At 42.0% G+C, this 24,565-nt stretch overlaps 1 protein-coding gene across 1 annotated transcript; it reads left to right on the forward strand.

The window, feature by feature from the left end:
• Positions 1-15,513: 15,513 nt before the first annotated feature.
• Positions 15,514-22,412, forward strand: LOC127571274 (extracellular calcium-sensing receptor-like). Its single transcript, XM_052017514.1, has 5 exons — positions 15,514-15,798; positions 16,832-17,665; positions 19,093-19,320; positions 21,286-21,409; positions 21,505-22,412. The coding sequence occupies exons 1-5, from the start codon at positions 15,541-15,543 to the stop codon at positions 22,410-22,412; spliced, it is 2,352 nt and encodes a 783-aa protein (XP_051873474.1). The 5' UTR covers positions 15,514-15,540.
• Positions 22,413-24,565: the final 2,153 nt, after the last annotated feature.

Consider the following 24,565-nt stretch of genomic DNA (forward strand, 5'->3'; position numbering starts at 1 on the left):
AATTTTACAAGAGCCTTTGACACCGTCTTGGCCTTAATATTTCTAAGGGGTATTGCCTCTGGAAATCTAGAAGTGGCACACATGATGGTTAACAAATACTGATTTCCAGTCTTAGACTTTGGTAAGGGGCCAACACAGTCCACAATCACCTTCGAAAAGGGTTCACCAAAAGCAGGAATTGGCTTCAACGGAGCCACAGGGGGTTTCTGATTTGGTTTACCTACCATCTGACATGTGTGACAGGTTCGACAAAACATCACCACATCTTTTCTCAAGCCAAGCCAATAGAATTGTTTCAAGATCTTCCCTACAGTTTTATTCACATCAAAATGACCACCCAAAGGCATACTATGGGCCAGGTTTAAAATCTCATCCCTATAAACTTTTGGAACAACAACCTGATGAATAACTTCCCAATCCTCAGTAACAGGAACATGAGGAGGTCTCCATTTCCTCATTAACACTCCATTTTTGACATAGTATCCAGTTGGCACTTTTTCAATCTCCTCACATGAGAGAGCTTTTTCTTTCAGTTCTGTCAACTCAGGGTCCTTTGTCTGTTCCACCATAAAATCCTTCCTCAACAAAGACAAATCTTTAAATTCAGGCTCACTATAAGGATGTTGATCCTCCAGTGAAGACAGAAAAGTCTCAGATAAGGCATCATAATTTTCTTCCTGTTTAGGACTGTCACAAGGAACTACATCAGGCTGCACCGGACTGTCTGTCTTGGCTAATTCTCTAGCTCTAGCTCGAGTCACCGCACATGATGGGTAAACATCTGGATCATTCTCAGACTCATCAATCCTTCGTTTGGTCGTTAACCGTACCACAGGAACAATTTCTGCATCTGCAAGGTCATTTCCCAATAACAAAGAAACTCCTTCCACTGGCAAACTAGGTCTTATCCCTATCTCGACTGGTCCTTCTACGAACTTTGACTTTAAAATCACCCTGTGTAAAGGGACAGACATGGTGTCATCTGTAACGCCTCGCACTAGATTTACCTCACCAGTGTCACTTTCTTCACCAAAATTTAAAACACTGTCCAGCAAGAGAGATTGACTAGCCGCAGTATCTCTAAGAATTTTCATTGGCACCTGGGGTGACTCATCATTCAGTGAAACAAAACCCTCTGATACATAAGAACGGAATTCCTTTCTCACCTCCTCCAACTTTTCCGCTTTTACCTCTTGGAAGGACTGATCTTTAACAGCATCTCCTAAACCCTTTTGATTTTTAATTGTCTGAAAGCAAGCATTGGGCACAGCTTCCTTCCTTTTCTTCAAAAGGGCACAATTAGATATCACATGGCCAGGTTTCCTACAGTAATAACAAGTACGCTCAACAGGTTTCTCCAGCCCTGGCTTCTTTTCATCCTTTCCTTTTTGATTACCTCCCAATTTAATCTCGGGTTTACCTGGATTGTCTTTGTAACTCTTTTGAAAGGTTTTAGGTTGTCCCCATTTTGGTTTATGGGTTAAAGCATAATCATCTGCCAACCTAGCAGTTTCTTGTAAAGTTTCCACTGCCTTTTCATTTAAATATGTTGTTAATTCAGCTGGAACACATCTTTTAAAGTCCTCCACCAGTATCAATTCTTTCAATTTATCAAAATCCCCATCTACATTTTTAGCCAGGCACCATCGTTCAAAACATATTCTCTTTCCGTTGGCAAATTCCATATAAGTCTGATCTGCAGATTTCCTCAAGTCTCTAAATTTTTGTCTATAAGCTTCAGGTACCAATTCATAGGCCTTCAATATAGCTTGTTTTACCTTGGTATAATCAGCTGCATCCTCAGCAGACAAAGCAGAATAAGCTTTTTGAGCTTTACCTTTAATCACACTCTGTACCATAAGAGCCCATCCTTCCCTTGGCCAGTTTGAACTCACAGCAACCTTTTCAAAATGTTGGAAATACTGATCAACCTGATCTTCTTCAAACGGAGGGACTAATCAAACCTCCCTGCTGGCTGAAAAACCATCATCAGAATCAGATTCCACACTCTTTCGCTTCATTTGTAACTCATGCTGCCTCTGTTTTTCCTTCTCCTCTGCCTCAAACTTTAACCGAATTAGTTCCCGTTCCCATTCAGCCTCTAACTTCATCTGAGTTAGCTTTTGTTCGGCCTCTAATTTATTTTGTTCTCGTTCAGCCTCTATCTTGAACTGGGTTTGCTCTCGTTCAGCCTCTATCTTTGCCAGCTGCACCTGTGCCTCAGAAATTGCTATTTCACTGCCAGGAAACTGTTTTAACACTTCCTTCTCAAACACCTTCTTTTCCACATAATGGCCAGCTATCAGTCTCTGAATATCTGCCTTTCTCATAGACTGCTTTACTTCTGTAAGGTTTAGCCTTGTAGCAATCTTTATCAGATCATCCTTTTTCGCCACCTCCAATCCCTTTGGGTTGGAGACTCCAAAAATGCCTTAATATCCATTGCTGCTGGTTTCCACACACACAAGTCATTAAAAAGAATTTATTAGACCTCCCTCAACAATCTTTGGATTGGATCCGGAACAAATCTTGTCAATCTGGGGAACGATCCCAGACGACACTCGTTAATCTTGGGAACTATCCCGGATGAATCTCGTTAACCTTGGGAACTATCCCGGACGACACTCGTTAAGCTTTGGATTGGATCCCAGACGAGCCCCCAATTTTGTCACGAACCAGCAACAAAAGAAACACACTGAGCATGATTTAGTGTTAAAAACTATTTTATTAATTACTACTTATGATAATACGTAAAATAAAAGTAAAAATGTTAGTATGTTAGAATTCAAGAATGTTAAACCTCGAACGTTAACCCCAAAACTAAACTCTTCGTGTGTGTGTGTGTGACAAAGTCCAAAGCTCCCAGTTCCTGAATGGTTCTTAAAGTTCAGTTCCGCAAGCCATAAGGTGAAACATGAGCAAGGGCTTCTTCAACAACCACCCTTGTCTGAAGATAAGACGTAGACGTAGAGAACATAGAGAGAGTAAATACGAAATCCAAATGTTCCACGATGGAACCCAAGCGACACTTCAGTGTTTACTCGGTAGTGACTTCCTCACCCCGAAAAGCATCCGGATCGTGGTCGTCCACACAAATACCTGTTTCCTTCTACAGGTCAGCAACAAAGTGAACTCCACCGGATTACTTCCAACTTCCATACATGGATTTCAGTGGCAAACACAGTTATTGTTTCTCATCCATTGATAGAGAAAACAAGCAGGCTGGTGCCTCTCTCCCTTCTCTCTCTCTCTCTTTTCTTCTTCTGACTCCTTAAACAACGTCATTACGTCCTTTATCTTCTATTGACGTAAGCACGCCCCACACACACATACACACACACTCTCTATCATAAAGGGACTTTCACTGAGTCCGTAACACATGGGGGTCACCAGATCCTGCCCTCTTCACAGACTTGGTCCAAACATGCACCAAGACCAAATGCAGTCTAAAAGTGCCATGAGAACAACTGCCCTCGACATCAAGGCAGTATTGGTAGAGTGTAGCATCAATGAGTTTTAATAAACCCTTGATCATTGGTCACCAAGGGGTAAACCCATGAGTAGTTCGAATCATACTTAATACAGTGAAGATCATTGTGATTATTTGAGATCAATCCAGCTCCAGGGCATCACTGTCCAACCATTTTAAGCTGCTATATCAGTGACATTACTCCCGTCACAAGGAATTGAAACTTACAAAATCCTTAACAAACTGGAGAGGGTGGATACGGAGAGGATGTTTCACTTGGAGAAGAAGTCTAAAACCATGAGTCACAAGTCTCGGTATAGGGAGTATTTCGGACTGAGATGGGGAGAAATTTCTTCTTGCATTGGATGGTGAATCTTTAGACTTCTCTACCCAGGAAGGTGATGGAGATGCAATCTTCGAACTCAAAACAACGATACACAGATTTCAGGATATAAAGGGAATCAAGAGATATCGGGATAGTGCAAACAAAATGGCGTTGAAGTAGATCATCCATGATATTCATGAATGGTGGAGTAGGTTTGACTGGTCAAATGGCCTACTCCTCCCCTTATTTCCTGTGTTAATGGATCCACGATGTTGGTGCAAGAGGGTGGGATCAGCAACAACATGCCTCCATGCCTCCAAATCTGCACTCCTCACACAACCTTCAATTAATCATAAAGCACAGTAAAGGCCTTCCCTATCAAGAAGAACCCAGTGTGACGAGAAAAATCACGAGATCAAGGAGCTAATTCACCACGAATGCAAGGGTCCCTGAAATTGAAGCTGTAACATACATGATAAGGAAAATAAATATCTCTACGGGCATCCGAAAGCCACGATGGAGAAGAAAACCTGTTATCAAAAGAACTGAGTCTGGATGGAAAGATTGTCTTTGGACAGGTGGACTCTGTTGACCACTTTAAATTGAAGGAGGGAGTGACGTGCACATAATGCTGAAGTATTAACCAGTTCAAAAATTTGATTCCAAGTTTCCTTAGAAATTGAAATCTGCAGATCACGTTCCCAAGCGTTTTTAAGTTTGTTTAAGGGGACCTTATTCATTCCTGATAATCTACCATAAATCTTAGATATTGAAACATCATAGAAAGGCTTCAAATTAAAAATTGCATCTAATAAGTTCTTATCAGGACTTATAGGGAAGGTGTGTACTTGAGATTGGAGAAAATCTCTAATTTGCAAATATCGAGAAAAGTGAGTTTTTGACAAATTATATTTAGTTGCCAATTGTTCTAACGTTAAGAAATTTCCTCGAACAAACAGATCCTGAAAACGAGTAATACCCAGTCTATCCCATTCTTTAAAAACTATATCAGTCATAGAAGGTTTAAAGAAAAAATTAGCAAAAATGGGACTAGACAAAGAAAAATTCAATACACCATAGTATTTTCTAAATTGTAACCAAATCCTCAAAGCATGTTAAACAACCAAATTATCAGTTAATTTATTTATTGATAAAGGAAGTGAAGAGCCAAGCAAAGAAATAATAGAAATTTTTTAAACAGAATTAACTACCAAAGAGGTCCGTACTGGACAGGTTCCATGATTAATATAATGTAACCAAAAAGTAAGATTTCGTATATTGACTGCCCAGTAATATAACCTAAAGTTAGGTAAAGCAAACCTTCCATTATTTTTAGCTTTCTGAAAATAAACTTTATGTAACATAGGCTGTTTATTTTCCCATATGTAAGAAGAGACAATCGAGTATCGAGAATCAAAAAAAGATTTAGGAATAAAAACGAGTAAAGCCTGAAATAAATACATAAAATTAGGGAAAATATTCATTTTAATAGAATTAATGCAACCAGTCAGTGATATAGAGAGGGGTGACCAATTTGGTAAGATCCTTTTCACATAATTCAATAAGGCAAGAAAGTTCTCTTTAAATAAATGTTTATAATCCTTAGTAATAGTTACAACCAAATAGGTAAAATGGTTTCTCACAGTTTTAAAAGGAAGACTAATATCGAATGGTATCAGATTGTTCAAAGGGAAAAGTTCGCTCTTGTGTAAATTCAGTTAATATCCTGAAAATTGGCTGAAACGGGAAAGTAAAGAAAGCATAGAAGGTAAGAAAGTCTCAACATCAGAAATGAAGAGCAGTAAGTCATCAGCATAGAGCAAAACTTTATGGATAATACCTCTGCTAGAGACACCGGCAATCTCTGCAGATTCTCAAAAAGCAATAGCTAAAGATTCTAGGACTAGGTAAAATAGCAAAGGGCTCAAAGGGCATCCCAGTCTAGGTCCACGTTCAGGTTCAGAAAGTTGAAAATTAGTAAGAACACGGGCAGAAGGAGATAAATAAGGTAATTTAATCCATTGAATAAAATTGGGCCCAAAATTAAATTTCTCTAAAGTTTTAGATAGGTAACTCCATTCGGCCCGGTCAAAGGCCTTCTCAGCATCTAGAGAGGTCACACATTCCGAAATTTCGTTAGAAGGAGAATAAATAATATTCAATAAATGAGGAATATTAAAATGGAAATAACGGTTTTTTTGATAAACCCCGTCTGATCATTGGATATAATTAATGGTAAAGTATTTTCTTATCTACGATCCAAAACTTTAGATAAAATTTTAACATCAACATTTAGTAAAGAAATTGGTCTATATGAGGAACATTCCGTTGGGTTTTTAGTCTTTTTGAGAATAAGTGAAATGGGAGCTTCATAAAAGGATTGTGGAAACCTTCCCAATTTAAAAGAATCTGAAAAAAAACAGAACTTAAATAAGGTACAAGCAATGAAGAGAAAGCCTTATAGAATTCTCCTGGAAATCCATCAGGGCCCGGTGTCTTTCCAGAGTGCATTGACCATACAGCCTCAGCGATTTCCTCATGAATAATAAATTTATCTAATTGTTTTCAGTTATCAGCAGAGAGTGTAGGAATATTTAATTGGTCGAAAAAGTTTCTATTCAGATATATCTCCTTATTGTGACAAATGCAATAACAGAAAAGCTTCCTTAATCCATATGTCTTGGTCATGTCCAAGTTCGGAAAAATTCAGAATAGAGGTATTTCAAACTTTTTCCGTACTTTTTAAAATAAATTTTAAGCCAAATCCTTTAAATGCATTATTCGGGATTGTTGGAGAAAAAGATATAATTCTGGAGACTTCCGACTTACGCATATTGGCCTTCATTTCTCTTATAGCCAGGAGGGCTGTATTGCTTAAATGGAAGGAAACTATTCCCCCTACTCATGCTCAATAGTTACGGGATGTTATGTCATATCTAAATTTAGAGAAGACCCTTTGCTCTATTTCTGGATCTATTCTGAACTTCCAAATACTATGGGGACCTTTTTTGAACTACTTTCAAAACCACTGATTCGGTGCTAAGTGTACAGATATTGGCCAATACTACTATGTCTTTAGGATGTTACTACACAGGTTTGGTTTTGGTAGTGGGGTTAGATTTTTTTATAATAAAATTATTCCAACTTATCAATATCAATTGATTTATTTTGTTTCCCAATATGAAGCATTGTGATTTCTTGTGTGACTCAATATAATCTGTTTTGTAACATCTTTTTTTCCTTTGTTTCATGCATTTTGTACTTCTTATTTGAAATTAATAAAAATATTGACAAAGAAAGATTGTAAGAGGTCCAGCAATTCACTTGCAGTGATGACATGGAGACATTCTTCAGCCCTGTCAAGGTCACCTCTGGGAAATATACCCAAACGACATTGTTGCATTGAGAGCCAACAATGCAAGTGAAATGATCGACAGAGAGCCAGATAGCAACTGCTCGACTGAGCAGTTCAAAGATTGTCTCAACTGCGACTCCACACCTGATATGGGTGCTCTTGACTCCATCGCATGGTAAGCTATTCAACCAAGCCTTGCTGATTGACAACAGGTTGAAAAGTGCATAAACCAAACAAAACAAAAACAAAGTCTTGGAACCATGCCGAAATTCTAAAAACTTTTATGGTGAGAAACATCAATCACAAATCCATACCTGGGAAGATACACCAGAAGTCCTCAGATACACCATTTTGTAATCATCTTCTGGAAAAGATGCTAATCTAATGACAGCAATTAAGAAGGGTTTCTCTCTGCTGTCTGCCACAGAGTTAATTTTCATGAAGTTTCTTCTCACCAAACTCCTCCCAGTGGGTGAACATCTATTCCATGAATTCCAGTGTGGATTTTTTCCATTAAGAGTAAAAGTGGACATCATGATCATCATGTGTCAGCTCCAAGAGAAACGTAGGGAGAAGCAGCAATCACTGTACATGAACCTTTTCAACACCATTAAAGCCCTTGACTCCATCAGTCGAGGAGACAGTGGAGCAACCTCAGCACTTCTAGCTGGGCCAAGAAATTTATCTCCAGTTTACATCGGCTCATGATGGTCCCATGGGTCCAGAACAGTGCTGATTTGAGTAAAGAGAGATGACAAGAAAGGCTGTGTCATCACCTGTCGCTTTTTTGCTTCATCCTCACCTCACTGCTGCATTTCACCTCCAGTAGGAAGTTTGTTAATCTACAGGACTAATAGAAAACTGTTCAAACTACATCACCTTCACTCCGGAACCTCAGTAGTGGATCTGAGATATAAAAACTTGTGTAAGTAAACATCTGGAGATCACGCAACAAGGCACAGTCGATTCACTCAGTGAAGAATATGACAGAATAGAACTTAAACTCAGCATCCATAAAACAAAAGTTTTCTACCAACTTGCCCTTGCTGTACAGCAGCACCCCTTACAATAACGGTCCTCTACATAGCCTGGAAAACACGGACCACTTCCCATATCTTGGAAGCCACTCCTCAGTGAGGGTAGATATCGATTATTAGATTCAACATTTCCATCAATGCGCCAGCGCAGTATTTGTCCATCTGAGGAAAAGGGTATCTGGAGAGTGAGATAGGAAACCCAGTGTAAAGCTCATATTCTGTCAGGAAGCAGCGAACCCTGTCCACCTCTATGCTTAGTCTACCTAGAACAGGCAACGCAAGGTGCTGGGGAGATACCGGCTAGGCTGTCAACACAAAACCTTCCAATCCACCAGCACAATGAAGTTTTTACTATCAGCAAGGTAGCGATTATGATATGGACCCCGGCATGCATCACTGAAGACTTCCTTTCAATCTAGACACAATCGCTCACTGCTACTCTGTTTAATGCGTTTTAACAGGTAGCGAAAATGGGAAGGGGTGGGAGGAATGAAAGGTTTGTACGAGGGTCAAAAGCAAAGGTTACAGGTCAAAAGAATGACACATATTGGGCAAAGGGAGGGAAAATGAGAGAATTAACGAAAGAAAATCGCGGGCAAATGGGACAAACTTAGATCAGCGTCTTGGTCGGCATGGATGATTTGGGCGGAAGGGCCTGTTTCCGTGCTGTGCCATGCTAACTCTATGAGAAGAGAGTGGAAATGGGATGAGCTCTGTCATTACCGGAATTGTATTCTTTCAGAAGGCTATAACTTGTCGAAGTGATTGAATGTTGTTCTAAAACCTAACCTGGACGTCATTGGAATAGTGATAGAGCTCGGTACCACAACATCAGAGTCGAGGTGATGTAGACAGCCGACAATGATGGCCACGTCCGCAGAATTGGAACTGTTCCGCAAAGCTATCAAGGACGCCACATTGGGTTCTACCTGTATCGAGCACACTGAATGGTGAATATAGTCTAACAGATTTGAAGGTGCAAGGACGTGTTAGGGCTCCAGGACAGAGTGACGGGGGGAGATGAAGAGCAAGCGTGGTGCCCTATTTTGTATTGATCTTCATTTCTCCACCCACCACCTAATGGCTTACATTAAATTCCATTTCTTCATTTCACCTCTCTTGAGTTTCACCTTTTCTTCTTCCTTCCTACCATTCTTTGAATCTTAAAACTTGTTTTAAATCTAAGTATCCAGCTGGGAATGAAAGATCGTCAACCGGAAGCATTAGGTCGGTTTATAGCTACTAACACTAAAGACATTCCTTCAGTTTACATACGTTATTTTTCAGTCATTGTGATCACTCGGCACCTTTTATTGATACTCCGAATTGCAGTTTTGAGATTTGCTTATTGCTGTTATTTATCAAACATTAACCATTCTACCATTACCAATATTTCGGTAAGTGATGGGAAACTAATGATCCTGGTGTCCTGAATGGTGAAGGGGAATATATTGGAGTAGTGTGGGCAGTTCTGGTCACCTCATAGCGAAATGATGTGGTTGCACTGGCGAGTGTGCAGAGAAGAACAACACTTAATATTTCCGCCTGGGTAGTCTCCAACTTCGCGGAATAAACATCAAATTCTCCCCCTTCGTCCCTTTTCCTCTGTTTTTCTTTTTCCTCTTCTGATCCAACTGGCCACATCACCCCACGTCTTTCTCCTCCCATACCCTCTCTCTCCATCTGCTCATCGCTCTCACACTCGTCACACCGGTTCCCCTTCCCACCTCTCTCCATGCTCCACCGCCCTCTCTAATCCGATTCGATCATCCTCAACCCTTTACCACCTGCACCTATCACCTCCCAGCTTCTGACATCATTCCCACTCTTCTCCTCCCTCTCACCCCCCCCCCCCACCCAATCTGGTTCTTCTGCCAGCTCTTTCTCCTCCCCTTCCTTCCACGTCTTTATACTGGTTACCTCCCCTCTTATCTTTCCAGTGCAGATGAAAGATCCCTACCCGAAACGTCGACTGTCCATTTCCCTTCACAGATGCTGTCTGACCCGGTGAGTTCCTCCAGCGCTCTGTGTTGCTCCAGATTCCGGCATCTGCAGTCTCCTGTGCTCTACACAAAGGCGTTGGAGGAACTCTTGCGTCTCTGCCAGGATGTTGCATGGATTGGAACACTTTGGTTATGGGGTTGAAATTGGATAGGCTAGGATTGTTTTCTCTGGAGCCATGGATGTGGGTGACCTAATATGAGAGGCATATCACATTTCTACTTTGCCTTTAATCTAATTTTGCTACATACCTAATATGCGTAACTTCACCATATAGGTTTCGACACAACAATATACCAGACCTGCACAGAATTGGCAGTGAAATATAAAATGCAGAGTTAAGTTTCAGATGGGGATCAGAAAATACAAAAGCTGTAACGTTAGGTAAACATTGAAACTGAGCAACCAGAGTGGTCTGTTTATGTCCTTGAAAACATGGCTGATCTGTGACCCGACTCCATGCTCCATATTTATTATTAGAGAATCATAGAATCCTACATCAGAGGAATACGCCTTGTCGGCCCAGCGTGTCCATGCCAACCATGATGCCTATCTATGCTAATCCCATTTGCCTGCATAAGGCCCATATCCATATCCATATCCATATCCATTCACGCCTTCCATTTCTACATCATCGCTATCTATGACTTTAATCCTATAAGTAACTTTCCTACAAACCTAATGTGTGTACCTTTAATAGAGAGCATTTGAAGATCCATAAACACAGCAAGTTCACAACTGTCATCGGACTTCTTCAGTCCTTCATTAAAGAATATAAAAATATTGTCAGGCATGTTTTGCCTTTAATAAATCTGTGCTGAATACTGATTAGCCAATGTGCTACCAGTTGATCTTTGCACTTTTCCAAGGATCCATAGAACCATAGAACCATACAGCACAAAACAGGCCCTTCGGCCCACCGTGTCGTGCCGTCCATCAGACCACCCTCACACTACCTAACCTGTGTCTAATACTTACTTACTAGCCTCTAGGGTCATGGAGACTTAGAGTAATACAGCACATAAAAGGCCCTTTGGCCCAAATGGTCCACACCAACCAAGATATCCATCTAAGCTAATCCTATCTGCCACATTTGGCCCATATCTCTCGAAACCTTTCCTATCTATGTACCTGTCCAACTGTCTTTTCAACGTTGTTATTTTACTTGCCTCACCCACTTCCTCTTGAAACTTTGATTCTATGACTCTGGCAGCTCATTCCCGCTTATGTGAAGATAAGAAACTCATCCTGCCAGCTCTAGCGTCAGCGCTCCCAGTTAAGAATGAATAAATAGTGACAAAATTAAAATAGAATAAAGCTAAGTTAGCATGAATACAAAAACAAAATGATAGAAAATGTTTCCACGATGACGCAAGGAGGGAGAAAGATCAATCTGGCATGTCTCCTTTGATCCTCACCAGTTTTTATCGATGCACCATGGAACGCATCCTGTGCGGGTCACGGCTTGGTACGGCAATTGCTCTGCCCGTGACCACAAGAAACTGCGGAGAGTTGTGGACACAACTGAGCACATCACAGAAACTAGTCTCCCCTCCAAGGATTCTGTCTACACTTCTCGATGTCTCGGTAAAGCAGCCAACATAATCAAAGACCGCACCCACCCAGAACATTCTCTCTTCTCCCCCCCCTCCCATCCGGCAGAAGATGCAAACACCTGAAAGCACGTACCATCAGGTTCAAGGACAGCTTCTATCCCTCTGTAATAAGACTATTGAACGCTCCCTGGTACGATAAGGATGTAGTCTTGACCTCACAATCTATCTTCTTATGATATTGCACCTTATTGTCTGCCTGCACTGCGTTTTCTCTGCAGATATGACACCTTATTCTGCAATTCTGTATCTTGCACTTCCTCAATGCACCGTGTAAAGAATTGATCTGTATGAACAGTATGCAGTACATGTGACAATAAGAAACCAACTCAACAATTTATTTACTAATTTACCAATAGTTAACAATGCATCCATATAATTTGAATTAAATGTTTGCCTAACAGGGAAAACGTTGGCATCTAGAATCAAGGATGTAGTAACAGTAAATCAAGAAATTAATTGGCTCAGCATGGATTTATAAAAGGCAAATTATGTTTTGACTGATATATTAGTGTTCTTGGAGGTTGTGACAATTAGAATTGATGAGGAGGATGTGGTGTGTTTAGATTTTCTGAAGTATTTCAATGAAGTTCCATACAGGTAGTTGGTTGCCAATGTTAGAACAAATGAAATTGTGGAGAATACAGTGCCATGGATTGAGAATTGCATTACAGATAGATGCAAAGAATGGGGATAATTGGGTCCTTCACTCAAGTCGTCAAGCTGCAACCAGTAGGGTTTGGCATGCATTAGTACTTGGGCTACAGCTATTCCTGATCTATATCTGTGAAGTGGCTGAGGGGAACCAAATGTCATATTCCCAAATAGGATGATACAAATCTCGGTGCGGTTGCGAGTAGGGAGGAGCATGTAAAGAAGCTTCTGAAGGGTCAGGAGGCACTGAGCGAGTAGACAAAAAGGGTTCCAGATGGAATCTAATGTGAAAAAAATGTGACATCATTCACTTCAATGCACAAAATAGATTTGGGTACAGGACTAAATATATCGTACTGCAATTCCATAGGGCACAAGTGAGCATCATGATCAGTATTGGTCTACTTCCCAAAAATTTATCTTTGTGAAAATGTAGCAATAATTTGCCAAAGTTGCTCCTGGCATGTCAGGTTTACTGCATGAGAAGAGATTGAGCAGATTAGCTCCATATTTTCTAGAGTTTTAGAGAAAGTGAGAGGATCCGATGGAAATTTTCAAGATCAGATTGTAAGCAGGGGAATGTTTCACCTGGCTCACGAGTCTAGAACCTGGGATGACCACTCAGATTTCCTTACTAACAGTGTGATGAATCTTTGAATTCGCTACCTTTCAAAAACAGAGATTGATGTATTTCTAGATATTAAATATATCAAGGAATATGGGATAGTGCAGGAAAGTGCACCATGGGAGAAGATCAGACACGACTTCTATGAATGGCAAAGCAAGATTTTAAGGCCACATGACCCTCTCCTGCTCCTATTTTTTTTAAAATGGTGCTGCATTATTTTAAGGAAAAGTTTGAGATGTTAAACAAACATTTTGTATGTACCTCTACCGTGTAAAATACTAAAACAATTTCGAAGACCAAGGTCACCAAAAGCCAACAGATATTGAAGAAATTAGTAGTCTTGATATCACTAAGTAAAACAAAAATAGGCAAACATACGGGACTAAGCCCTGTGAAATCCTTTGGATCTTTAGGTGTTTTTTAGGGCTTTAAGAGGCAACACAATTTCTTTGGTTGCAATCTTCCAAAAGTCATCGACTCTGAAAAAGTCTGAGTGAATTGGGGAGCAGAAAATCTGACGCGACAATTCACAGAAGAGCGAGAAATAAAATAAGGAACAACGTCATTATTGTGAAGTATTTTCAATTCTTCCCAAGTGCTTGTCTTGCGTGACTGCATCAAGGATGCCTGGGTTCTGCTGGAGACATGAGAGCCTGCAGATTCTGGAATCAGGATTGTTTGTTGTCAGGATTCTGTTGCCTTTGGGGGCGAAGATACACACTGAAACAAGCAGATTGTAAGTTGAAACTCACTCTCTCCATTGTTGAAATATATGACGTAAGTTATTTTTTGTATTTAGTATTTAATTTAGAATTGATTTCAATTATTCTTGATGGAACCAAATGACTAATGACTAAATTACACATCTGGTGTCAATCATCAGCGGTACCGAACCTTCATACTATCTGGGGTTCCTTCTTAATTCATTGGAAAATATTTACACTCTGCTGAGAGTGCAAATTTACCTATTTTTATTAGATGTAATTTTTATTCTCTGTGAAATTCCCCAGCTATTAGCCAGATGTACCTACATCAACACATGTGCCGTGCATATACCATGTCATCATTTGGAGACTTACTACATTACAACAGTGGCTGCATTTGTAAATCGCTTTGGGACATCTTCAGACCGCGACGAAAACAATATAAATCCACATTCATTCCTTTAATAGCGACAGGTCCCCTGCAACAGAGCAATGTCTCGCTTTCTGCTGTTCATGTTGCTAGCCGCTACGCGAGAAACGCACGGAATCGTCTGTAAGCGCCGAGCAAAAGTCAGTTTGTCTGATTTAGCCAAGGATGGAGATATCATCCTTGGCGGAATATTTACCGTGCATTTGGATCCGATTCACGACTTCCATACATTTACTCTTACCCCGAAAAGCACTGGGTGCAAAAGGTGAGTCTAGATCTTGTAGACTAGCACTTGTTCCCACTCAAATTGATAGAAATCGCTGTGACCCATTGAATAGATCTTTGAATTTGAGAGCTAATTATTATTTGACAATTTTGCGCACTGTTATCTTTGTCCTCAAGTGCTGCTGTTGCATCGTGGTGGAACAGTAATTTTCACATTGTACATCAACATGAAATGGTTGAATAAATGTTCACAAAATGTCTCTTTCATCGTCACAAAAATATGTATTTGTTACTCAGCAATTTGATTGCAGCTCTTCGATTTAAAAATTCCTGGCACAAAGACTGCAGGTCGGAACGGAATAGTATAAATGTTATCTTTCTTCATCATACAGTTGTGGCAAACATACTAAATTTAGTGGTGCCTACCCGTGACACTTTAAATTATTATCCTTGTGTACATATGATCTCCGATTAATGGTACCGGAATATTACACCTCTGAAGGATGTTTCCGATCGGGTCTCCGTCACTAAACTGACTTCGATTATTACAGAGAGACCACAAAACGTCTAATGCAATCTTTATTGTATGAGAACACTCTGTTCTCGTTATGCACGGTCTTACCATTCGCGTACCTGTGAAGTCGGCCGTATATTACTGGGAATGTCGAGAAACATTGGGCTTTCCTCCCGAGTCATGTGGGGTCCGGTGAATCCTGCTTACTGTGACATGGATCACATTTGATATCTTGCGCTGGTTGGTAGTTAAATATCAACAATCAGTGTGCACCGGAGCCCAGGTTAGTGCTGGGAACACTGGAGGGCAGGAAGGTGGGTAAGGGTGTGGCCGGAGCTGAAACATGCATAGAACCTGTTATATCCTTAGTGGTATCCGCGTTTTTGTTATCTGTGGGGCATGTGCCATTTTCTGAGCGAATGACGAGGAATTCGAATGATTTTTGGTTACCCTTTATCGACAATATGAACATTATCCCATTTTAAATCTTTGATGCTATTGAATTAGGAATCTGAAGACTTTCATGACATCATCTTTCATTTATCCAACAGTTTTGAGTTTTCATCCTTCCGATTGGCGCAGACCATGATTTTTGCCATTGAAGAAATAAACCAGAATGAAAACCTCCTCCCGGGGATCACACTCGGGTATCAGATCCACGATGACTGCTCGTCCTCCGCGATTGCCTCGAAAGCAGCGCTCGCTTTGATCAACGGAGAAGAAGAATTAATTGAATACCCGCAGTGTAGAGGTTCCACCAACGTCGCGGCTATTGTTGGCTGTGATATATCTACAAGCTCCATCGTAGCGGCAAGGACAATCGGATCCTTCGGGATTCCGCTGGTAATGCGTCAAATATTTGACTGCATTTTTTCTATGTCGATAAGGTCTCCTTATCAGCACGGACACAGACACAATCCCATGTCAGCACTGAGTTGAAATAGGGGTGTGTCTTAATTTAAAATAATCGGCAAAAGAACAAGAAAATATATTTTAGATCTTCAGGTTTTACAGTCGTTGAAATCCACCAGAACATGGTTATGCGCCATTCACAATAATGAAGAGTAAAAAATTTAACCTAGCCTTTGTGAAATGTTGTTGTAATAGAACATAGATCATGGAAAGAAGAACATAGAACAGTACAGGCCAGGAACAGGGGATTTGGCCCATGATGTTGTGCCGAATTAATTAAACAGAGAATTAAATACCCAATTGAACTAATCCCATCTGCATACACAATACGTTTATCCGTCCATTCTCTGCACATTCATGTGCCTATCTCAGAGCCTGTTTAAGGTCTGTATCGTATCTACCTCCGCCACCAGCCCTGGCAACGCATTCCATACACCCACGGCTCTCTTGTAAAAAAAAACTTGCCCCGCATACTTCCTTTGAAATTACCCCCTCTCACCTTAAATATATGCCGTCTGGTATTGGACTTCGACCCTGGGACAAAGATACCGACTGTCTACTCTATCTATGATCTCATATTAGGACTCCCCTCGGCCTCCACCGCTCCAGAGAAAACGACTAATATTTGTCCAGCCTCTCTGTACAGCACATGCCCTCTAACCTAGGCAGCATCCTGATAAAATTCTTCTGCACATCTCCAAAGCCTCCACATCCTTCCTATAACTGAAGGACCAGAACTGAATGCAATTCTCCAGATGCGGCCAAAGCAGGGTTTTATTACCAGAGTAATAAGCAAGTAAATAATGCAACGTTTTCAAATTGTGCGAATAAGTTCGTTTTATGAAGTCCTATATGTTGTATATTCTACATATTGTCTATTCAATATTACAGCTGTGTAGAAACATAAAACAATTTACAAACAAACACTGACAGTATATCATCTATTTACCCTTTTTCTCTACAGGTTAGTTACTTCTCCACCTGCTCCTGCCTCAGCGATAAGCAAGAATACCCCACATTTTTTAGAACTATACCCAGCGACGAGTACCAGTCCAAAATTCTCGCTGAACTGGTGAGAACCTTTGGCTGGACTTGGATTGGAACCATTCGAAGTAACACCGATTACGGTAATTACGGAATGCAAGGATTTGTGGAACACGTGGAAAAGTTTGGGGTTTGCATTGCGTATTCTGAGTCATTTTACAGGACAGACCCTGCAGAGAAAATCAGAAAAGTTGTCCAGGTGATTAAACAGGCGTCCACTAAAGTGGTGGTGGCCTTTGTTGACGTTGGTGATATGCGAATTCTGTTGAACGAGATTTGGCGTCAAAATGTGACCGGTATACAGTGGATTGGGAGTGAAGGGTGGGTGACAGAAAATCTTCTCCCTCCTGAAGAAAGAGCAATTTATCTCGCCGGGACAATCGGTCCGGCAACCCGCAGGAAAGAGATAGCTGACCTCAGAGATTATCTTCATAAAGTCCATCCTTCGAACTTTCCTGGCAGCATTTTGGTGACGGAGTTTTGGGAAACTTTATTCACTTGCTCTTTCACCACAGACAATATGACAAGCCCGGGGAATTCCCCAGCTCACGTTCGGCAATGCACAGGGAAGGAGCAGATGGAAGGGATAGAAACTGCCTACCTTCCGGCGATAATGGACGGGAGTTCTTACCACGTGTATGAAGCGGTCTACTCTATCGCTCAGGCCCTCCACGATCTGCTGACCTGTGTAGAAGGCAACGGTCCCTTTGTGAATTACACATGTGCAAATATTTCAAATTTTGAGCCGTGGCAGGTAGGCATGTACTTCCTTTGCTCAAGCAAGCACCTCATTGACAATGCGGATCGGTATGTCTAAATTTTAAAGCTTATTTTGTTCTATTTTTCATGTGCCAGCAATCAACCACTAGTCACTATATCTTAGCAACTAACTCTATTTGTGGTGGTCAAAACTTCATTCTCAGAGAATGGGTTCAAAGGTTTAACACGTGAATCTGTTAACAGGTGGGAAATGAGGCGGCCAATATGCACGGATTACTTTCAAGATAATTACGGAGAAGGATATGCCTGGTCCTCGGATTGAGATTCTCAATTGGAGTAAGGCCAATTTTGAAGGCATCAGAAGGGATCTGGCAGCCGTTGATTGGGATAGGCTGTTCTCCGGCAAACAGATGCTTCATAAGTGGGAGGCTTTCAAAAGTGAAATATTGAGCGTGCAGAATCCCTATGTTCCTGTTAGAACAAAAGGCAAGGCAAACAAGTTTAGGGAGCCTTGGTTATCTAGGGATATGGAGGCCCTCTTAAAGAAAATGAAGGAGGCGCATATCACCTACAGGCAGTTAGGATCAAATGAGGCGCGTCAGGAGTATAAGAAATGCAAGAGAACACAAGATAGAAGCCAGGAGGGCAAAAAGAGAACATGAGGTTCCTCTGGAAGACAGGGTGAAAGAGAATCCCAAGGGTTTCTATCGCTATATTGTGCAAAAGGTTAGCAAGGGAAAAATTGGGCCTCATGTAAATCAGCATGGACATCTATGCATGGAGCCGAAATAGATGGGGGAGATCGTAAATGATTTTTTTTTCATCTGTATTTACTCTGGAGACAGACACAGAGACTATAGAACTGAGGCAAACGAGTAGTGAGGGCACGGACCATATCCAAATTACCGAAGAGGAGGTGCTGGCTGTCTTGAGGCGAATGAAGGTGAATAAATCCCCAGGACCTACAAGGTATCCCCTCGGTTTTGCAGTGTAGTGCAGGCATAGATGACGAGTTTGAGTCTCTACCCTGGATCTTCAACCCACAGCTTCTCATTCAGTGGTGGTACCTAGTAAACCCCGGCAACTATATTAGTCCTTGACCCACCTTCTAGAAATATGTACGCTCTACTGACGACCCTCCTCCAATATCAATACCAATAAAAAAAACTGCTGGAAGTATTCAAAAGCCCAGGCAGCATCTGTGGAGGAATAGAGACAATCTATCCATGTCCCTCCACAGATGTTGCCTGACCAGCTCAGTTCCTCCAGCAGTTTGTTTACTAGCTCCGGACCCCAGCATCTGCAGTCTCTTGCGTCTCCAATATACGTCTTTTAGGTGGTAAATATCCAGCAGTAGATTTTAATCATTTACGGTTACAGTGAATTTGAACGTCTGTATTTGTGTGCACCGAATCCACGGCCGATATAACGGCTGTTCTCCGTTGGTTTATTCCTCCCTAGTTGCTCCACTACCTCCGCATGGTGAATTTCACAGCCAAGACAGGAGAAACGGTATACTTTGATGAAAATGGTGACCCGGTGCCAAGATACGAATTCGTGAACTTGCAGACGAATTTGAAGGGTACAGTTGACATTGTAAACATTGGGTATTATGATGGTTCGGCTCCGCCAGGGCGCGAACTAACGATGAATGTCGGGGATATCGTGTGGAGCACTAGGGAAAATACGGTATGCTTCTTTTTTTTACCATGAATTTGCGTCGGCAAAATGGAACATAGTTGCATCCTTGGAATATGGATGGTATTGTAGATACAGGCACTTATTACTAATGACATGACGCTGCAGCTTAATGCAATTTACAGGACAGTCTCGACAATCTGGGTCTGTATTCTTTAGCATTTAGAATAACGCGGCTGACTTTATCTAAGAATAAGATCGCGAATAAGAGGACGCAATCACGAGATAAGAGGTTAACTATTTAAAACTGCGGTACGTCGGAATTTCTTCGCTCAAAGGGTGGTGAATCTCTGAAGGTCTCTGTCCCCGAGAGTGGTGGAGGCCAGATCATCAGATGTATTTAAGATGGAGCCAGACAGATATTCGACAGGAATTGAGAGTGATGGGAAACTGGCAGGGAAGACGATTTGTGGGCAGCGTAGATCAGTCTGATCAGACTGAGTGGGGGGAACAGGCTCGAAGGGCCGAGTGTCTTACTCTAATTTCGTAGTGTCCTTGTGCGACACCACTTTCCTTTCTCTTTCCAGCATAACATTTTCTATACTTTAAAATGTTGCTGCTTAACGCTAGCTTTGTTTTATAGTTCAGGTCTGAATACATGCTTAGAATTGGAACGCAGCTTTCACTCTCCACTTCTGATATGATCGCAGTTCCACGCGAATGCACTCATTACTTTCTCAATTGCCCCTTTTCTTCAGTTTTAAACGACTTCAGGTGTATGTTCATTTCAGGATAAACCTAGGAGGAAAGGTAATGAGGGTGGGAAGTGAGGGTGGTGGGTGGAGCTTTCGTATAAAAACAGAGGAGACTCTGTACACGATTAAGGGTATGAAATGGGTCAAATGTCAAATTCGAGTTTATGGTCATATGCACAAGTACATGTGTGCACAGGTGAAATGAAAAACTTACGCAGCAGCATCACAGGCTCATAGCATCAGATAAGCAGCATTCACAAGAAAAAACACGAAGGAAACAAATAATTATACAGTTTTACATGAAAGAACATAATTAGAACAAATAAAAATCAAAGTCTATTTTAGTGCAAAGTTATTAAAGTGGTCATAGTGTTGCTGAACTGCAGAGATTGGGGTTGTGCCGGTTGGTTCAGGAAACGAATGGTTGAAGGGAAGTAGCTGTTGTTGAACCTGGTGGTGTGGGACTTCAGGCTTCTGTACCTCCTGCCTAATGGTAGCTGTGAGAAGATTGCATGGCCCGGATGGTGGGGAACTTGAATTTGAAACTGATCAATGTGTAAAACAAAACTTGTCCCATATATCGCCTTCAAACTTCCCCACTCTCACCTTAAATGTATGTCCTTTGGTATCTACCTTGAGCAAAAGATTCTTCCTCTCATAAAATCACAATGACCAATCAATGATGAACCAAATTAATTTTGGGGCAGGTAGTGTAGCGGTTAGCGTAACGCTATTACAGCGCCAGTGACCCGGGTTGAATTCCGGCCACTGTCTGTAAATTGTTTGTACATTCTCCCCGTGTCTCCGTGGGCTTCCCCCGGGTGCTCCGGTTTCCTCCCACATTCCAAAGACGTACGGCTTAGGAAGTTGTGGGCATGCTATGTTGGCGCCAGAAGCGTGGCGACACTTGCGGGCTGCCCCCAGAACACTCTACACAAAAAGATGTATTTCACCGTGTTTCGATGTACATGCGACTAATAATAAAAATATCTTATCAAGATATCTTATAACGATATATTATAAATTTTATAAATTTTATAAACCTTCAGAATTATAAATACTTGCAGGCTTCGGCAAAGAGCTGTGGATTGTAATATTTATGCATTGCACTGCACTGCTGTCGCAAAACAGGATATTTCACGTCATATGTCAGTGCCAATAAACCTAATTCTGATTCTGATCTTGGAGCAGAAATTCCTGTGCGCTGTCACATTATGGGTCTGTGAAATGGATACCATAAGAATGTTTTCTGTTGCTTCAGATCCCACGAGCACTTTGCTCAGAACCCTGTCTTCCTGGAACAAGAAAAATAAGCCGGAAAGGGCAACCGATTTGTTGTTTTGACTGTGCAGAGTGCGCCGACGGTGAGATCAGCAACATCACTGGTAAGTGCACAGGTGTACAGCAGTGTCTCTGAAGTCCGCAGTTCTGTGCTCACGAGAATTGTTGTATTAAACATTAGAAATTGTTATTTTTCTAGATTCCACGGATTGTATCAAGTGTCCTTCGGAATACTGGTCCAATCAGCCAAAAACCCAATGTGTTCTCAAGAAGGTTGAGTTTCTTTCCTCTGGAGAAGTTCTGGGCTTTGTATTAGTGACGCTTGCTGCAGTGGGAGTGTGTTTTACATTGGCCACCGCTGCGATTTTCTACCGGTATCGAGAAACTCCCATGGTCAAAGCGAACAACTCCGAGCTCAGCTTCCTGCTCCTCTTCGCACTGATGCTTTGCTTCATCTGCTCGCTCACCTTCATTGGAGAACCATCCGGCTGGTCTTGCATGTTGCGCCGCACGGTTTTCGGAGTTGTCTTCGTTCTCTGCATTTCCTGCATTTTGGGCAAAACCATTCTTGTCGTGGTTGCCTTTAAAGCAACTCTCCCCAACAGCAGCGTGATGAACTGGTTCGGACCCGCGCAGCAACGCCTGGGCGTGTTCATCCTTACCTTTTTGCAAGGTGTAGTTTGCGTTGTCTGGCTTAGTGTGTCACCTCCCTACCCCCTGAAAAACATCAGCTATTACAGAGACATCATCATTCTGGAATGTGACGTGGGCTCATTGACCGCCTTTTACTTCGTGTCGGCCTATATTGCCCTGTTGACCATTGTGTGTTTAGTACTTGCTTTCCTTGCCCGGAAACTTCCGGACAGTTTCAACGACGCCAAGTACATCACCTTCAGCATGTTGATCTTTTGTGCCGTCTGGATAACTTTTATTCCAGTTTATGTGAGCTCTCCTGGGAAGTACACCGTGGCTGTAGAAGTGTTTGCTATCTGGGCATCAAGCTTCGGTTTGCTCGTCTGTATTTTTGCACCGAAATGTTACATTATCTTATTGAAGCCGGAGAGTAACACGAAGAAACATATGATGGCGAAGGGGACTTCACTGTAACCACTCGCGTCCCTTTGTGTCATTGTCTCATCACTGTGTGTAATCCTTCTTTATTAAAAAAAAAGCTTTGATTCACTTTACGTGTACCACCTTTTTATTAAATTAAGGCAAACGGGTTCAAATTTCTACCATTCTTTAATTGTCGGATCTCTATGATATGGTCCTACGCCTCCTGTCCCTGTTCGCGTTGGCTCCAAATGCACCACCGGCGCTGATGTCGCGGCGTTTCAGCGAACCGGAGCCGTAGTCAGTGGCGACTGGTCCGTAGCGGTGGGAACTAAAGACGCGCCTACAGACGGCCCTGGTTCTGACCAACTGCGTTAACTACGAGGAGACACAAGAGACTGCAGTGACTGTTGTCTCGACCCGTAACGTCGACTGTCCATTTCCCTCCACAGACGCTGCCTGACCCGCTGGGTTCCTCCAGCGCCTTTTTGTGTAGCACAGGAGACTGCAGATGCGGTATCTGGAGCAAAAACTGGATTGTTGGAGGAACTCAGCGGGTTGACAGCATCTGTGGAGGGAAAGGTATGATCTTATTTGCGTGAAGCACACATCAGTCCACAATCACCATGCTCCCATTTGCTTCCATTGTAAAAGTATTGTTAATTTCCCACAGTTTCACATGTTCTGATTTCCTTACCCCAGTGGCGCGCAAATTACTGGAGAAGATTCTTAGAGACAGGCTTGATGATGATAAGATGCATACTGTAGACCGAGTGGACAAGAGTTTTTTGCAGACCGAAAATGACTAACATGAGGGTGCATAAGTTTAAAGTGCTTGGAGGAAGGTATGGGGGAGATGTCAGAGGTATTTTTTTACACAGAGAGTGGTGGCTGCGTGGAACGCACTGCCAGCAGAGGTGGTGGAGGCAGATACATTAGGGACATTTAAGAGACAGCCTCATGAATGATATAGAAATGGAGGGCTGTGTGGGAGGGAAGGGTTAGATAGGTTATTAGAGCAGGGTAAAATGTCGGCACAACATCGTGGGCCGAGGTGGCTGCCCTGTGCTGTAGTGTTCTATGTTCTCTGCTCTTTACGGTGGGCCTTTGATCTTTAATTAGAGCGACGGAATTGCGATTTTTGGTGCGGGGGTGAGAGAGATGTTCACATTTGGTGACTCGATAGCATCTAGCTCTCAATAACTCCGACTTGATCCCTACAGCTAACGTATGTACTCCAAAAGTGAAAATCTGTTGCCTAATTGGATGTATGATGAAACCACGCCCTCTTAACCTGGCTCAGATCCGGTTACAAAAGAGGGTGGTGGACTACTCTTTGAAGGAAGTGTAACGCAGCAGTTGGTAACTGTGCCTCCTCGGGATTCCTCACGCACCCAAAATCCAACAAAAATAAACCAGAAAATGCTCGATAAACTTAGCCACAGGCAAGCAGCATCCGTGAAACGAGAAACCAGTCAACGTCATGGGTCAGCATCCTTTTCTCAGAACTGGAAGCATGGAGGAGTTAGAGTTTACAAACAGAGCAGGGTGGAGGAGTGAAGTGTAAGAAATAAAATCTACATTGACATTGGTTAAAACAGATTGGGTGATAAGATATAGTACGTACGGTTGATGGGCGGGGCATTGCAAAGAAGTGGGTGAGAAAGGAACAGAAGCAGGAGACTGGCAAATAATGAAAGAGCAGTTTACCTGCAATTGGAAAAAATTGATTGTTTATTCCAGAAGTTTGCAAAGTACCCAGGCAAAAGGTAAGGTGCTCCTTCTCTTGTTGAAGTTGGGCCTCACTATGGCAGTGAACGAGGCCTCGGACAGAAGGATGGAACAGGAGCAACACACAAAAGCTCTGGAGAAACTCTGCAGCTCGAGCAGCATCTATGGACGGAAATGGACAGTCCCCGTTTTGGGTCGAGACCTTTCATCTGAACTGAAATATTGAGGGGAGATAGTCATTATAAAAAGGTGGAAGGTAAGGCATGTGATAGGTGGATCCAGATGAAGGGGTTGATAGGCAAATGCGGAAGGGGTTGGGCCATCCAGGTGAGGGGGTGGGCAATGTCGCCCTCATCTTGATCCACATCACCTGTTAGCTCTAACTCCACCCCTCACAGATTCTTCATCTACATGATATCACAGTAGTGGCCCGTATCTCAAATAACGATGAGTCGGAGTACAGGAAGGAGTTCGAG

The sequence above is a fragment of the Pristis pectinata genome, chromosome 6 (assembly GCF_009764475.1).
Source record: "Pristis pectinata isolate sPriPec2 chromosome 6, sPriPec2.1.pri, whole genome shotgun sequence".
NCBI classification, from domain to species: domain Eukaryota; kingdom Metazoa; phylum Chordata; class Chondrichthyes; order Rhinopristiformes; family Pristidae; genus Pristis; species Pristis pectinata.